The 17539-nt window shown below is 41.4% G+C and overlaps 1 protein-coding gene across 1 annotated transcript in view; it reads left to right on the top strand.

Annotated features, from left to right (window-relative positions):
• The first annotated feature begins 493 nt into the window (after nucleotides 1-493).
• Egfl6 (EGF like domain multiple 6) overlaps nucleotides 494-17539 on the top strand; it is a 46757-nt gene continuing 29711 nt past the window's right edge. Inside the window, exons 1-2 of the mRNA XM_070040863.1 lie at nucleotides 494-651; nucleotides 14733-14845. Coding sequence (XP_069896964.1) covers nucleotides 578-651; nucleotides 14733-14845 — 187 coding nt within the window. The 5' untranslated portion in view covers nucleotides 494-577. The remainder of the gene's footprint in view (nucleotides 652-14732; nucleotides 14846-17539) is intronic.

The raw sequence follows: 17539 nt of genomic DNA, 5'->3' as shown, positions 1-17539 counted from the left end.
ACGAGAGGTCACTCAGCAAAGGACAAAGTTGTGCCAGACTTGACCTTTCACCTCTAGCATCCCATGCTTTGTAGTTGCCGAAAGAAACCTTGGCCAAGTAGGAACACCTGAATGCAAGGAAAAGATGATCGTGTCATTAGGAACCGAACCCTTGGCTTTTCCAGTAAGCCCTGGCGCTCAACTAAGTACCACCGCAGCATGTCTCCTATCTGAACACCGTGGCAATGAAGCCTGACCCCCGACGAGCGTGAAGCCAGATGAGGCGGCTAGAAACGTTTCTGAGTGCACAGAGTGCCGAGGACTCACGGGTCGTGCTGGCTGGAGGCGGGTCCCGGCCAGATGTTGCACCGCCGCCCCGCCCTCCCTCGCTCACCCGGGCCCCCTTCGTGCGCACCAGAGCCGCGGCGGCGCGCTTCGCCAGGGCGCCCCCTCCGTCGGGTCAATCGCACCCGCGAGCGCCCCTCAAAAGCGGTCGCAACCGCGGAGGGCTGAGAAGAGAGGAGGCGACGTCCCTCTGGGTCCCGGATCCCCGCAGGCGCCGGCGCAGCAGGCAGGAGAGAGGCTTGGCTAGAAGAACATGCCTCCGCCCTGGGGCCTCATGCTCCCGCTACTGCTCCCCTGGGTGGCAGGTGGATTCGGGATTGCGGCCAGGTGAGTATGGAGCTGGCCCCTTGCCCCTCAGGCTTCAACTCTCCCTTCTGAGGCTCTTCGATTTGACCCTTGGCCCACCAGGTAATCGCGCGTGCAGGGCTGAGCGCTTGGGTGCCTGAGCGTGCTGAGACTCGATTCCACAGCGATGCCAGGCTTTGGGGGCGCCCACGCGCTCCCCTCTCGGTGCCCCTTGGGCCCAGGCTTTGCAAAGCAATTGCCTCCGCATCAGCTGGCTGCACCTGGCCTGGCGCTCGGGTGTGTGTGTGTGTGTGTGTGTGTGTGTGTGTGTGTGTGTGTGTGTGTGTGTGTGTGTGTGTGTGTGTGTGTGTGTGTGTGTGTGTGTGTGTGTGTGTGTGTGTGTGTGTGTGTGTGGAGATTGTGCATCAGCTGAGGGGTCTGTAAGGACTCAGTGCTCTGTGGATGTCTGTTGTGGGGACCCCTCCCCGCGTGTGTAACGGTCCCCCTGGGGAAGGGGGGCGGGAGAGTGTGAAGTTTGGTGTTTTCCATTGTATCCAGAGGGCGCCAACTGGTTGTGGGTCGCTGTTTGTATTGGGAAAGGACAAGAAACTGGGGATGGTACAACGAATGGTTTCATTGTTGTTGAGTTGAGCCAAGGAAAAGCTGGGCTGCTTTCCTCCCTTGGCTCCTCATTAAGGTTGATCAACTGAAACAAAAAGACGTGGTTGTCAGGTGAGAGGATTTTCACCCTTGTTATGCCGCTTCCTTATGGACGCATAGCTCTTCTGAGCCCCGAAACATTTTTATCTACTCCCGCCCCTCGCCCCTCCCCCCCCACCCCATCTGCAAAGCAAAGCCACTTAGTAAACACACATAGTGCTTCCTGTAGATCAGGCATGTGGCAGGACTATGAACCCACCCACAACTAACCAAGCTGTGGGGGGACTGTTATCATCCCTGTGTTGTAGAGGCAGAAAATGAAGCACAGACAGGTCAAGTGACTTGCCCAAAGAGGCATAGCAAATAAGCAGTGGAGCCAAGGATGCAAGATACTGTGGCCGAGTGGCACTCCTCTCCACCAACGCAGTTGGCAAACTTTTGGGGAAGAGCCACTAGAAAGGGTCTCTTGGTCTTGTGGGTGTGATATCCGGCTACCTCCTTGGGTGTGTGCTACAGTGCTGTTTCTCACTGAGGTGCCTTTGACCTTTAGTGTTGGGCTACATCATTGTGGGGGGGAGGGGGGACTGTGTTATGAACCATGGGATGTTCTGCAATATCCCCAGCATCTACCCATTATATGCCAGTAACCACTCTGACAGTATCGCCCATCCCCCAGGCAAGTTGTGACAATGTAAAAAGTTCTCCGGATATTGCCCTAAATTCCCTGGGGAGTAAAATCACTCACAGCTGAGTGAGATTTTTTTTTTTTTAGTTCTGATTTCTGGGGAGATGAGGATAAAAGCCTGGGTTTGGTTCAGACTTCTTAATGGTGGTCCTGATTGACTTTATTTAACTTAAAGGGAAAGAAATCTTTCATCAAAGTTGGCTATGGTATTAAGGGATTTTGAAATTCAAACAGAGCTAACCTCAAACCAGGTTCTTACAGCGTGTGATCGTGAGGTTCAATTTCTTTCCCATCATAAAAAATGTAAGCAGATGCAATGTGCTCATAATCACATTTTCCTTGAACATTGGAGGGTCTTGTCTTGCTAGAAGACCCATTTGAGAAAGGCTAAGGGCGGTGTGGAGGTGAGACTAATAGTTCTTTAGTGGCGGGCAAACTGTGACCTCCAGGAGCTCCATTTTCAAAGTGCCACCAAACTAAAAGCTGAAAAGCCCTCCTGAGGAACTAAGGAATATTAGCCTGAAAAATCAATGTCCGGATTCTGCCATTCCACACTTTTCAAGATGTGAAATGTGGTTTCTTTATACACTGTTAGGTTAGTGAGCTTGTATGTTTATTATCTGCTGCATGTGCTTGGAAATGTCAAGTGGTCAGCTCTTCGAGAACTGCCCAGGAATGATGTTTAATTAACTCCAGTTTCCACCTTAATTTCCATAGAAGATAGAGCACTCACTGCAAAAGCAAAAAAGAAAAAAAGAGAAGAAAAATGTCTACTAGTTATTTTCTATTTATAGGAAAAACTATGGCTGGGACATAGCTTTAGTATATGCATTAAATGTTTTGCAGTGAAATGCTGTACCATGATTTTGTGACCTAGGAAATGGTACAGCACTTAAACTATACTCGCTGTATAAGGGACAATTAACATTCACCAATGAATCATTCATTAGCTGCATGCATGCACCTGCTCTCATGCATCAGATTTGATTTGCCTTATACCTTTTTACGCCCTCTGTTTTATGACCTTTGAATATTTACAGGACCTAGATCTTCAGTGTCTACTCTAGCAAATATGGTGGTTGTTGAGTGCATGTGAAGTGGCTAACCTAAGTCAAATGTACTATACATGTAAAATACACATTGGAATTTCAAGACTTAGCATGCAAACAGCAGGAAAAGTCTACCTAATTATTTTATAATGATTGCATGTTGAGACAGTAGCAGTGTATATATACAGCAGTGGACAAAATGTTATCACAATTAGTTTCATTTATTCTTAGTTTATTTTTGCCTCCTGCATGTTGTAGTCCCCCCTATGTGCCACACACACCCCCAACCCTTTTTTGCCTTAATCATTTTTCAGATGAGGGCTCTTATTTTTTCATGAGACTCTCTGTGGGCCTGAAATTCTTCTATCTATCCTTCATGTGTAGCTAAGATTACAGATGCTAACCAGCTTGTTAGTTCAGATATTATCTCACTTTTTGCCAGGTTGATCTTGAACCATGATCCTCCTGTTCTTCACTTCCCAGATATCTGAGATTGTAAATATTTCCCATCAGGCCTGGCCCTTCATTTCTTTCACAGTTAAAAATATGTGGCTACTAGAAAATTTTGCATGCCATATGTGGCTATTAATTGCTAGTGGACAGCGTGGATATAGAACATTGGTCTGAGCTCTATTTCTAGTACTCCAAGAGACCTAACTGTAATCTTTTTTGCCTTGGGCAAAAAACATAAGTAGGCTCTCTCAACTTTTCTATTCTTGAGATTAAAGTTTGTAGCAAACTCTTACAACATTTCCATCATATTTTTTTCTCTGTTGTTCTAATGAAAATAATGTGAGACATGAGGGAAAGTCTTGGTTCATACAGAGAGATTTCCTTACTTCAGACCATATATTTTTCTTTTTAAAAAATTATTGTAAGAATGATATACAGAGAGGTTACAGTTACATAAGTCAGGTAATGAGTACATTTCTTTTTGAACAGTGTTACCCACTCCCTCATTTTCTCCCTGTTTTTCCCCTCCCAATCCCTGTCTCCCCCAAGGTGTAGAGTTCATTTCCAACATAATGTCTAGTGAGTATTCCTGCTGAATTGGTTCACCCTTTGTTCCAGCATTTCTGTGTTTCCCCTTCCCCTCCCTAAATCAGTTAAACATATATACAAGACAGAGGGTACAGAAATAAAAAAAACAGCAACAAAAGGGAATAAACCAAAGGGGGAAAGAACTGTAAACAGTACAATTTTTAAAACCTCTTGTTTTCATTTCTTGGAGTTCATTTAAATAAGACGATATATTATGTGAAGAAATGATTCTTCTCAAAGCTATAGTAAGGAAGTGTCATAATAACAATTTACCACAAACTTCACAAACTTCATGACCTAATAGGATACAAATTTATCATCTGATAATTCTGGAAGTTTAAACTGCAAGTTTAAGTGAGGTGAGTAAGGTCTTAGGTCCTTCTGGAGGCTCAGTGTGTGTGGGGGGGGGGGGGGCCCATTCCTTGTTTCTTCCAGCTTCCAGCTAACCTTAGCTTGTGGCCACATCACTCAGATCTCGTCTTCACTTTCCTTTCTCTCTGATTCTTCTAGGTTTTCCTCCTTCTGATTATATCCAGGATAGTCTCATCTTACAATGCTTAACTTGATCAACATCTCCAAAACCCTTCACATGTAAAGTAACATTACCAGATCTCAGGGATTTGGATTTGGCCATCTTTAGGTTAGAGGAGATATTATTAAACCTTCCATAGGATAGGAAATTTGAGTTTTAAGTCTGTTGTTCTTATTTTTAAGGGCTGGATTTCATTTTATATATGATTTTACTGTTTTTGACTTGTCATATCATTCATCTATTTATGCTTAAAATCAGATTTGTAGGGTTATACCCAAAAGTCTAGTGTTTCTGGGAAATAGTAATCATGGAACATGTAACTATAGAAGTCACTCTGAGTGACCCCATTTCCATAGTTCATTTCATTAGCTTAGATAGTAACAAAGTCTTATTTATATTTGATTTATATCCATAAGTAATGGTGACATAAACATTAAAATGTGAGCATACTGTCTAGTCTTCACAAACCATATTCACATTCAACAGCTACTGAGACCCTACCCTGTGATAATCCTTTCATTTCTTTATTTCTTGTGGTTCTGGGGTTTAAACTGAAGACCTCTTGCTTTCTGGATATGTCCTGTACCATTTGAGCCATTACCCAGCCCTACAGAAGCCCTTTTCAACATTATTTCAACCAGTTCTCTCAACAACCCCAAGAAATTGGTGTTAGGTCGGAAGTGGTGCTGTGGCTCAAGTGGTAGAGCACTAGCCTTGAGCTGAAGAGCTGAGGGACAGCGCTCAGGCCCAAAGTTCAAGCCCCACACCCGACAAAAAAAAAAAGAAATTGGTATTATGTCCATTTGATAAAGGAACAGCAAACCTTGAAGAAAGTAGGCAACTTCTTATGAATTGCAGTGACTTGGTCTTGGGTATTAAGTCTAGTGATGTTCCAATTTTCCAAGTTTATTTCCTCAGGAAATTTAATGCAGGAAAACCTGATATTTTTAATGAAGTATTTGTTCACACATTGTCACTAATAATCCTGTTCAGCTTCACTAATCCAATGCAATCAAGGAAATAGTTTAGAACAAGTGTTCCTCCTCTAAACACCACTATCTTCCCTCTGTAAGTTTGCATTTTCTCAGAAGCAAACTCCAGACTCTACCTATGATTTTGACAGGTAACTTTCAGGTTGGACATTGACATAACTCTCTTTGGAGCCCTTTCTATTTGATTCCTAGTTCTCCAGCCCCTCCTGCCCCCATGTAGGGAAGGCTATCTGGGTGCTTATTAGTTTGTGCCTATAGCCTGGGATTTCACCAGGATGCTAGGCAGGGGTGGGGGTGGACATACATAGGTACCAGCATTAAGGTGATATTAGGAAGCTCTGGTCAGAGAGAGGGTAAGTATGGCAATGAAAGAATTATAGAAAAAGAAAAAAGTTATCACTGTAAATGAACACTGCTAAGAAATTAGGGAACAGCTGGACATGAGCCTCAGAGTTTTTCTTCCTGAAAACAATGGAGCTGGGATATTCTCCTATCAGTCATTAATTGAGAGGTTTGGGGAAAGGACTGTCTGTACTTTCAGGCAGAACTGACATTTGCCAACAGAGAGAGCTCTTAGAGATCAGGAAATGAGGCTGGCCATATACCACAATGCAACCATTTTGTTGTGGTAATACAGGGAACTACCTATGAGGAGTTTATGTTCCTACTGACAAATTCTAGAATAGGAACTTATGTGAGGACAGTGGTAGCAGGGCATACAGATGTCTTAAAGTAATGTGGGCTATAAAAAAAAAAGGAAAAAAAAGTAATGTGGGCTGCTAACTTATATTCATCCCTCTCCCCAAAAAAGGTCATGTGTTGAAACCAAAAATCCTAGCAAATCAAAATGTAACTATGAGATCTTAATGAGACAAGTTCAAAGTGAGATCACTCTGTAAGCCCTTATCCAAAGGACTAGGGACCCTATAAGTGAGGAGGTTTGGCATAGCCATACACAGAAGAACAACTGCAAGGACACAGGGAGAAGACCATCAACAAACCAAGGAAGTGCGGCCTTGAATGAAACTAAGCCTAGCTACACTTTGACCTTGGACTTCTAGCCTCCAGAACTGTGAGAAAATTCATTTCAGTTGTTGAAGTCACCCAATGGTACTTTGTCATGGCAGTCCTAGAAAACAATAAGCTCAGAAAAGATAGAAACCTCATGAAGCCAAAGAACAAAATTCACTTGATCTGGATTTTCTGTCACATATGAACTGAAAACTGAGCCTCACAGGTCAGATGACATTGGGGTTCTTAAGCAAGGTAGACCTATATTTCTCTTGCACCTAGGTATGAGTAATTGAGCTCTCATAGCACTCCGTGGAATCAGAAACTTGTTTACGATCACTTTTGGATTCCACCAGAAGACTTTCCCTGCATGGTCTAAAGTGGCTTCTTGAGCTCCAACAAACATCTCCGCATTCCAGGATGTGTTTGGAAATAGCAGGAAAGAAGACCAACCCTGCTTGCTTTACAACCATATCTGAGAAGTTGTTCATGGTACATCTGCTTACATCCCATTGACCTAAACTTAGTTCTGTACCATGTGTCACAGAAGTGAAATTGAGAGATAACATCTTTTTCTGAATGTCTATGTCATTATTTTTTAAATTGTATTTCTTTTATTTTTTGTTCTGTTTATATGGTACCAAGGAGTTGAACCTAGGACCTCATGCGTGCTAGGCAGGCACTCTACCACTAAGCCACATTGCCAGCCCCCTATGTCATTATTTTGTAAAGGGTTTGAAGCCAGAAGCCAGTGGCTCACACCTTTAAGCCTAGCTACTGGGAATGCTGAGATTCAGAGGATTGAAATTTGAAGCCAGCTAAGGCAGAAAAGTCTGTGAGACTCTGTCTTCAAAATAACCAGCCAAAAAGCCAGGTTAGAGGTATGACTCAAGTGGTAGAGCTCCAGCTTAGCACGTAACTTAAATAAGTTAGACAAGTACAAGACCGTGAGTTCAAATCCCAGTAATATGAGGGGAGAATACATACATATATATATACATATGAAAGAGCCATTTACAATGTCAAATGTAAACTACAGATCGCACCTCCAGTTCTACAGATGGCATGAGGATGTTTACATGATTTGCCCAGGATCTTACAGTAAACAAGTGGCAGATTTAAAGGTCATGTCATCATCCAAGGATAATTAAATCACTTTCAATCAAATATAGTGTTTTGTCCAGAGGGATCAGTACTGCATATAGTTTCATCATGGCAAAAATTAGTTGATATCCCATTGGCTAACCCATATATTAGATTAAAATCTATATAGATACCTTAAAATTAAGAGGATGAACCATTACATCACATTTGTTTAGAGATCCTAACACTGTGTGTTCCATAACCTGCTGAAAATACTTCCAGGTCCTGGAGTATCCATTTCAATCATAAACATACTTTAGATCTGCAGGCCTTTCCTGGACTCTTGTTCTTAAATCCCTTCCACATCAGAGAGAGTGAGATTCTCTGAGTATCCCTGGACTAATTGGACTTGCATTCTGTCTCTTAAAGATGGAGGCCACAATTAATTCTAACTAGTTAGGGAGAATGAACATGTAACACTGGGAGCTGTGACAAAAAGTAAAAACCTAAAAAAAAATCAACCAGGAACAGGTAGCTCCCACCTGTAATCCTAGCTACTCAGAAGGCTGAGATCTGAGGATCATGGTTTGAAGCCAGCCCAGGCAGAAAAGTCCTCCTGAGACTCTTATCTCCAGTTAACCTCTTAAAAACTGAAAGTGGAACTGTGACTAAAAGTGGTAGTGCTTTCCTTGAGTAAAAGAGCTCAGGGACAGCCCCCTGCCCTGAGTTCAAGCCCCACAACTGACAAAAAAAAAAGTCAGTAACAAGCAAACCTTATGACTGTACCATGTTGTCCCCATTTATAAAAAAAAACATTTTTATTTGTATGGAAATATTTAAATATAGTTAAACATCAACAGAAGAGGTTTAGCTTCTCCATTTGTCTTGGAGAATATCATGAAGTTTCCTGGAATCAGACCATAAACAAGCATACTAAGAATTCTGGCACAATATATTTTCACAGAAAATAAGGAATCCTATGCAGAAATACTATACTACTTACGCAACACATGGAATGTGTTTAAATTAACTTCAGCTGTAGAGACAGTGATTTTCTGATTAATTGGATCAATGGAGGAAGCAAGCTGCCTAATTCATTAAAGGAACTCTGGCAAATCAACATATAGCAAAGACTCCTTCAGCTCAGGCCTTCTCTCAACACAGACTTGATCACTTACAATGCTTCAGAACTGAATGCCCGGTCTTTTATATGTCAACCATTATTTACAGAGAGCTGGAGAGGGGAAGGAAAGAGACAAAGCTGACCAGCCATTTAGCCCTCCCAAGGTGGCAGGGGATGCTGGTGAGATTGATTTAATCTAAGATCAGACCTTCTAGGTTGATAAAGTTCTTTGTATCATCACCTGAGTTTTTATCAGGCTCCATGAGGTTGGATCAATCCAGCCAAATGCCTAAAAAGCTCATTGATGTCATCTCCTAAATTCCAATGGATGATATTATGCTTTAACTATCATCTATGCAATTGCAGAGTGGACTGGTCCAAGTGCACACATTAAAAAAAATGGATGCCTCACAAATATGAAAGCAACTGCAATTTCTACTCATTTCTTCATAAGGTTTTTATACAAGTAGGTTCATATAAGGAAGAAACAATGAATAGTTCACTTTAGGGCAAGAAATGGCTTTTTAAATATTACTGTGGGTAATGATAGGCTACAACATCAAACTACCTCAAAATCTCAGTGACTGAACACAGTAGAAGCATATGTCTTTCCCTGGCTGAGAGTAAAAGTGAAAGACTCTACCACATGCCTTCCCTGGGGCCAGCCTCCCTCTATCTTTGAACACCATCTTCCTTCATCTCCAAACATTCCTTTTATTCAATGGATTGATGAGAAGAGAGAGGAATCTCATAGGAACCTTATGAACCTGGCCTGGAGGTACCCTGGATTCCATCTATTCCCAATTCACTGAGCCTTGCCAGTCACATGACCTCACCTAACTAACAGGTAGTTGCGAAATATAATATAGTTGTGAATTCAGGAGATATAGACATGGGTTTGGTGAGCACTTAACCTTTCTTCCATGATCAGTCAATTCTTCAAGTATCTATGAAGTCACAGAGACTTGGTCATATATAGCATAGAAAATTGCAACTTCATTATCCATAATACTCACCACCAGGAATTAAAGAAGAACTATCAAATTAGTGATGGAAAAGCTAAGGAGTGAGTACAAAATCAGAGCAAAGAGCAAGCAGAGATTGCTGGCAAAATAATCCTGATCATTTGCTTACATTTCCTTGGAAAATCCTTTGAGAGCTCTGTAGAAATAAAAGTTAAAACTTTTTTCTAATTATTTTTTATATTTTTAATATTTTTTATAAAATAATATATTGAAGCCATGCTTATGTGTGCTGGATTTCTTCCTTCCCTTGGACCATATTGTTTCAACTTAAGCAAACATTTTAATAATTATTTAATAATTATTTTTCTTTTTAATCTAAAATGTTGAAATCGTTGCATGTGTGTATTTTAAAAATGGCAACATAGAACACAAAACTGAGTTCTTGGTGTAATAAATCAATTTTCTCCAGCATCTACAAATCAACAAGTTAAGTATTAGCAATTCTATCTACTAATCATTTTCCCCTTTAAACTAATTTCCCTTTTTCATGTCCAGATGTAGAATTTGATGATTAAGCCAGTGAAATCTCAGTTGTGGCTGGCCCTTTGAAGCCAGCTCTCAAAATTGGGTGAATACATGGACCTCACGCCTATCACTTACAAGGCGTGTGGCTTATTTATGGCCCTTGTTCCTCTGCTGGTTTTTCCTAGAGTTCTGATTCAAGCTGCCTGATCTCCTCCAGGAAATGTGCATAGAACATGTAATCACAGAGCTGTCAGGGGTAGAACTGGTATGCTTTGATTTGTTCAATTCTCTATCCAAATCCATTTTATAATTCTCAAATATGAGTTGATTCTTACACAACTCCCACCCCCCTCCCCCATATAGGGTTTGAACTCAGGATCTCTCACTTGCTGAGCTAACTTGCTTGCTTGGCTGCCACTCTACCACTTGAGCCATGCCTCTAGTCCAGCTTCTTGCTAATTTTTTTGGAGATGAAGTCTCACTGACATTTCTGCTCTGGATGGCTTTAAACCTCAGTCCTCCAGATCTTAGCCTCCTGAGTAGCAAAGATTAAAGGCATGAGCCACTGTATATATATTATTTTTTGCCAGTCATGGGTTTTGAACTCTGGGCCTGGGCGCTGTCCCTCAGCTCTTCAGCTCAAGGTGAGCAACTTGGCTCATATATTTTTAAACCAATGCAATTAAGACTAGATTTGATAACAAAATTCTGATACCTTCCAACAGAGCTGTTATTCTAAGGTGCATTTGAAGGAATTTCTTGTTATGGATAAGGAATATTACTTTATTCACAAGTTTTTGATGACCCAAGTGTCACTCATTAACACTTTGGAGAGTTTTATAAGTGACACTTTGTACAACATCAAAAATGATGGCTTGGGAGAAATCAATCCACCTCAGATTTCTTAGGTTCGCCTTTTCACCTGAAGGCAGGCATGTGAAAGTAATAAAGCTTGAAAGAAAGGATCTCTCTGGAGAGCTGTGGTCATGTGCAAACAGTGCATGGATTTCATCTTCTGGTAACTTTCAACTTTTTGCTAACCCCGGGAGGTATTCTTGGCAATCCAAGCTAATTGAATTTGACGAGGACATAGGAAATACGCTTGGCCACCTGTACTAGAGATCGTAGGATGGCTTCTAATTAGTCTTTTAAATAATATCAGATTTCAACAAATCTCCATCTGTTTTTTGTGTAGCTTCATATCTAACCATTTCAGAAATCTAGTTGGAGGCTATTGAACTCTCTTTAAATCTGTGAAGGTTGTTGCATATATTGCAAAATCTCTATTTCTCACTGCTTGGAAACCCCTCATAGCTCTCTGGAACCTTCGGGGTGGACAAACTGTTTCTCATAGACACAGTCATTGTCTTTCCTTCTCCTGCTTATCTCCCTGCCCCCTCTCCATCACACCATTCATTCCAGTTTCCTCTCTCCCAGAAAATCCCTCACCCACCCATCCCAACCTAGCCACTACTCTATCTTTCTCTAGCTCCTAAGAACGCATCCTTTTGGTATAGTTCCTATGTTGAAGTATAAAATTCAGCATCACATTTTGTGTGTGCCAGTACTGGGTCTTGAACTCAGAGCCTGGGCATTGTCCCTTAGTGTATTTTTTCCCTCAAGGCTAGCACTGTACTACTTGTACCACAGTTCCATTTCCAGCTTTTGGGTGACTTCTTGGAGATAATGGTCTCAAGGACTTTCCTGCCTGCCTGGTTTTGAACTTTGATCCTCATAATCTCAACCTCCCCAATAGCTAGGATTGTAGGTGTGAGCCACTGGTGCTAGTTTCACGGGCTCCCCTCTCAACATATCTAATATCACTAATCTGACTTGCATTCATAAAAGCAACTTGTTACAGTAGTCATTGTTGTCAAAGTCCAACTATCCAACTTTCTACTTGTCTCCTTTATATCATCTGCCAATGATCACTCTAAATCCACATGGGCCCAAACCAACTCATCATTACTCTACTTCTTAACATATTCCTCCATCACTAGTCCTCATTCCAGAAACAGCGCTCTACCATTTGCATTCTCCCACATTCTACACCCAACTGAGTAGAATTCAAGCTCAATGAAGACAATGATTGTATTTCTCTTTTTGTTGGTGATGGCTGGAAACTAACCCAGGATTTGAAACATTATAGATAGTCAATAAATCATTGTTGAATGAATAAGTGAATGAGCAACTCTAATCCATTACCATGGGGTTGTTTTGGTTTTTTTTTGGTTCCACCCAGAACCCATCCATTTCTGCTTACCTCACTCCACTGCAAAGAACCAGAATCTGTCTTCTGAGCCAACTGATATCCCTGCTCCCAATATGCCTCTTTCCAGTCCATTATCTGAAGTGCTGCCATCATAGTATTTTTTTCTGAAGGAAAATGATATCAAACAACCTTAAAAACAATCTTTAAAATGGTCATTTTATGTTATGTGATTTATGTCTTAATTTTGCAAACATTAATATAAAATAAAATTTGGGAGGACATCATAGTGTTTGGGATACCATTTATTTGTACAGCACACTTTCCTGTCTAGTAATCCATGGCTGCTTCTTTGGACATTGTAATTATGTGTAGACTATGGCCAAGATCATGATTATCCCTTGTAGAATTGTTAGCAATATATACAGTAGATCATGATAGGTAGCTGCACTATTTCTCAGTCAAAGCTCTTTCTTGGGCTTTTTAATGTAATTCAGTAATGAAGAGTGCTTGACTAGTGTTCAAGATGACAAAACTTTCCCATTATTCCATGTGCCTAAGTAAGTGTTTGGAACACAGCAAATGCTCAATAGATGTTTCCGTTTTAATGGGAGATCAGTTTGCCATCCAAGAAAGGTTTTGCAATACCTGGAGTCATTTCTGATTGTCATAACTGGAGGGATGTGTACTGCTGGCTTCTTTAGACAGAGGCCAGGAATGCTGCTAAACAGCCTACACTGTATGAGACAGCCCCCAACAACAAAGAATTGTCTAATCTGAAGTATAAGTCACACAGAGGTTGAGAAACCCTTTTCCTAAGTGACTGACTGAAATGGCTTGGGAATTTATTTTTACAATAAAAAAAGAGTGCCCTTCCAAAATAAGCAAACAATAAAATCATCCTTGCATTGTGTGCTCGCAAACTGTATCCTTATAGCTCTTAACTGAGAAACAAGTTTGTAAGAGAAGCAGACACTGAGTGAAACTCACAGGGTTGTCCAACTCTGTGACCTTCCCTAAGATATTATTAACTAGCATAAAATGCAGTCCTGCTGCAGAAAGCACCTGGTAAAAGGTGCATTTTTTTTCTATTAAAGAGCCAGGAAACATTTTTATAGCACGTTTAATATGCATGAGAAATGTCAACGACAGCCCTCCATAAAATACACGAAGTGAATTTTTTCTTCCAGTCTGAGAGCAACCCCGGTCAAGACTATGACTTTAAGTTGAAAAGCAAGCAAAGAGCTTCATCCCCCATCTGTATTACTTAATGTAGTTTCTGGGGGACACTCTTTAGACCTCTAAATCAGAGGGTCAGAAAGCTACCACCCTGAAACTAAAGCTAGGTTGTCCTTACTTAGCCTATGAGCTAAGGCCAATTTTTACATTTCTAAATATTCAAGAATTCATCAAAATACCATGTCATAACACATGAAAAACATATTAACTTCAAATTTCGCTGTCTATATAAAGTTCTATTGGGCTAGTTATGCCTATCTGTTTACTGTGGCCAATGGATGCTTTTGTATGTGGACAAGCACCTTATGAGCCTCAGAGTCCCCCAATGTATGCCATCTGCCTCTTTAGAGAAAATGTTTGCTGACTCCTGCTCAATCGAGTTTAGCAGATTTTGTTTCCAGGAGGCTGTGAGGAATGAGAGCAAGCCCTGGTCTGGAGTCCCAGGTACCTGGTTCTGTGGGGAACAGGCCTCTTTCTACTCTATGGCTCTGAAGTTTTCTCCTCTGAAACGTGAGATGATTTGGCAGAAAAATCACCAATTCTTATCTGTCCATAGTGATTCTAGGCTTTTTGATGGTTCCCAGGTGGCCAATGAAGTAAAAGCACAGAGTTCTTGTCTGGGCCCAAACCTCATGGCCAGTTAGTCACATCAGCACACTCAGCACTGAAATAGAGCCAAGACTGGAGAGGCACTGGGCCCATACAGAGCAGATTGGATAAGTGGCACTGTACTGGGTGTGAAAGCAAACATATTTAGTCACTTTCCTATAACTTAACTTTATAGACTATATAAGTCAATTTCAACTCTTTTAACCTTGAGGAAGGAGGAAATGAACAAGGCTATTGAAGAAGGCTGGCAAGGAAGGTGCGTGGAGACTGCCAGTTTCATAATTCAGGTTTTCAAAATGGAATCTATCACTAACTTCAAGGCTGTTGAAACGAATCAGGTATGGAGTCTCTATTACCTTTTCTGTTTTTCCAATACTAATGTGTGGTTCTTTATCCACAGTCCAAGGAATCACGGGTTGTCAGTCCCAGCACGCCAGCCTGGGGTGTGTCATTATGGAACTAAACTGGCCTGCTGCTATGGCTGGAAAAGGAACAGCAAGGGAGTCTGTGAAGGTAATTTTTATAAAAATTCAAACCACCTGGCACTTGGGTCAGGCTCTTTGGTTTTGGGCTATAACACCACAATCACATCATCAAATCACCAGGAGATTTCCCAGGGTCAGGACATGGATAATTATCAATACCCAAGGTCTCATTCTCAGTGAGATCTCTTCCCCCCCCAGTATGTGGCTAATACCATCACACCTTAGATATGATTTACTTTAGGAGACTGCCTTACCAATTATTTCTTTTACTATCTTATTAAGTTTAACGGTATTGTTTGTTTTGATTTGTTTTTTTAATCTGAAGAAACTGAGATGGGCCAAAACAGGCCAATTAATTCCTTTTTTAAATTTAATTTTATTGTCAAGGTGATGTACAGAGGGGTTACAGTTGCACAGGTAATGGGTACATTTCTTGTCATTAATTGCAGTTTTTCCAATTGATTTCCAGTAAAATGTGAACTTGATTATTACTTACTCAACCAATAGGCTTTGATTACAAAAAAGATGCCTTTTTGCCAGTCCAGGGCCTAGGCTCTGTCTCTAAGCCTCTTCGTGCTCAAGGCTAGCACTCTACTAATTGAGGCACAGTGCTCTGGCTTTTTCTGCATAGTTTGTTGGAGATGAAAGTCTCACAAACTTTCCTGCCTGGGCTGGCTTCAAACCGCAATCTTCAGATCTCAGCCTTCAGGTGTGAGCCAACAGCTTAAAATATGCTGTTTAACTTAGAGATTTGCTACTCATATTTTTAAAATTCATAAAAATCTATTTCTAAATGGTATCAGGAAACACATGCATATACAAGTATTTTAAGGGCTGGGAAGGTGGCTCAGTGGTAGAGCGCTTGCCTTGCATGCATGAGGCCCTGGGTTCGATTCCTCAGCACCACATAAGCAAAAAGAAAAAAAGCCGGAAGTGGCGCTGTGGTTCAAGTGGTAGGGTGCTAGCCTTGAGCTGAAGAGCTGAGGGACAGCGCCCAGGCCCAGAGTTGAGCCCCACGACTGGACCACCCCTCCCCCCAAAAAACAACAACAACAACAAATACAAGTATTTTAAGTATTTTATGATTCTTTTATATAGATTGAAAAGTAAGATTATCTGCCTTGGACTTAGTTTCTCAGATGATGTGTTACAAGCTCTGAGAAAGGCCTCTGGTAGTTTTAAGAAAATTAGGAAGAGAAGTAATGAGCTTAGCATTTGGCTGTATTTTGCTTTATGTGACTTTCCATAATAATCGATATTTTTAGTAGAGAAAAATCAAATCTACATTTCTCCAAGCCACCCGAATAGACATGCATCCCTTCTGAATAAGAATCTTTTCTCTCTTTCCCCATCTTCCCATCAGGTAGTCAGTGCCTGATTTTCATCCCTTATTTATTCAATAATAACATAACAACATGTATCTTATTTTAGGGTGATATTGATTGGGATGAATTGTACTCATGAACTGACATGTTGAATTGCACACCCTTGGTTCAGCAACTTAAAGATAATAAAATATATTGCCAGGTGCCGATGGCTCACGCCTGTAATCCTAGCTACTCAGGAGGCTAAGATCTGAGAATCACGGTTCAAAGCCAGCCCAGGCAGGAAAGTCCTTGAGACTCTTATCTCCAATAAAACCACTAGAAAACTCGAAATCGTGCTGTGGCTCAAGCGGTAGCATGCTCACCTTGAGCTGAAGAGCTGAGAGATAGCACCCAGGCCCAGAGTTCAAGCCCCATAACAGACAAAAAAAAGATAATAAAATATAATTTAAAGCCAGGCACTAGTGGCTTATGCCTGTAATCCTGGCTGTTCAGGATGCTGACATCTAAGGATCAGAGGTTGAAGCTAGCCACGGCAGGAAAGTTCATGACACTCTTATTTCTAATTAAAGTACCAAGAAAGCTGTAATTGAACCTGTGGCTCCAGTGGTAGAGTGCCATCCTTGAACAAAAATACTCAGGAAACAGTGCCCAGACCCTGAGTTCAAGCCCCAGGACTGGTACAGACACGCACACACAATTTTTTTTTAAATAAAATGCTGCTAGGTGCCGGTGGTTCACACCTGTAATCCTAGCTACTCAGAAGGCTGAAATCTGAGGATCATGGTTCACAGCCATCCTGGGAAGGAAAGTCCATGAGACACTTATCTCCACTTAGCCACCAGAAAACCAGAAGTGGCATTGTGGCTCAAAGTGGTGGAGCTGTAGCTTTGAGTACAAAAGCCCATGGACAGCACTCAGGTTATGAGGTCAAGCCCTGTGACTGACAATCATCAATCAATCAATCAATCAATCAATCAATTGCTATATTAGGAATAACAGTGCTACCTACCTTCTTCTTGTTTGTCTGTTCCTGCCCTTACCGCCTCCTCTTTGGCTGGCCCAAAACTATTCAGATTGACCATAGGTAGGTAAAGTTAGCACTTGACATTTGAAATCCATGTTCCATACTACACAGATCTTATACCATCACAGATCCCTTCTGATGTGTTGGCAACTATATGGTATTCTTCGTATACTCAGACAAAGAATATTAGAGTGGTTCCCTCATAGAACCTGTATAAGTTAAAATGATGGCTAGATCCTTACCCTGACTGGATGCATAATGTCATGATCAAGAGCATTGTGAACTAAACCAATGTGAGTGAGCTTGGGCAAGCTAGGTAATCCCACTAAGGCTGCAGTTCCTCCTCTGCAACATCGATCAGAAAATCCAT

The sequence above is a fragment of the Dipodomys merriami genome, unplaced genomic scaffold (assembly GCF_024711535.1).
Source record: "Dipodomys merriami isolate MVZ:Mamm:240054 unplaced genomic scaffold, mDipMer1.0.p SCAF_3, whole genome shotgun sequence".
Lineage (NCBI taxonomy): Eukaryota > Metazoa > Chordata > Mammalia > Rodentia > Heteromyidae > Dipodomys > Dipodomys merriami.
This window is presented reverse-complemented; position numbering and strand designations above follow the sequence as displayed.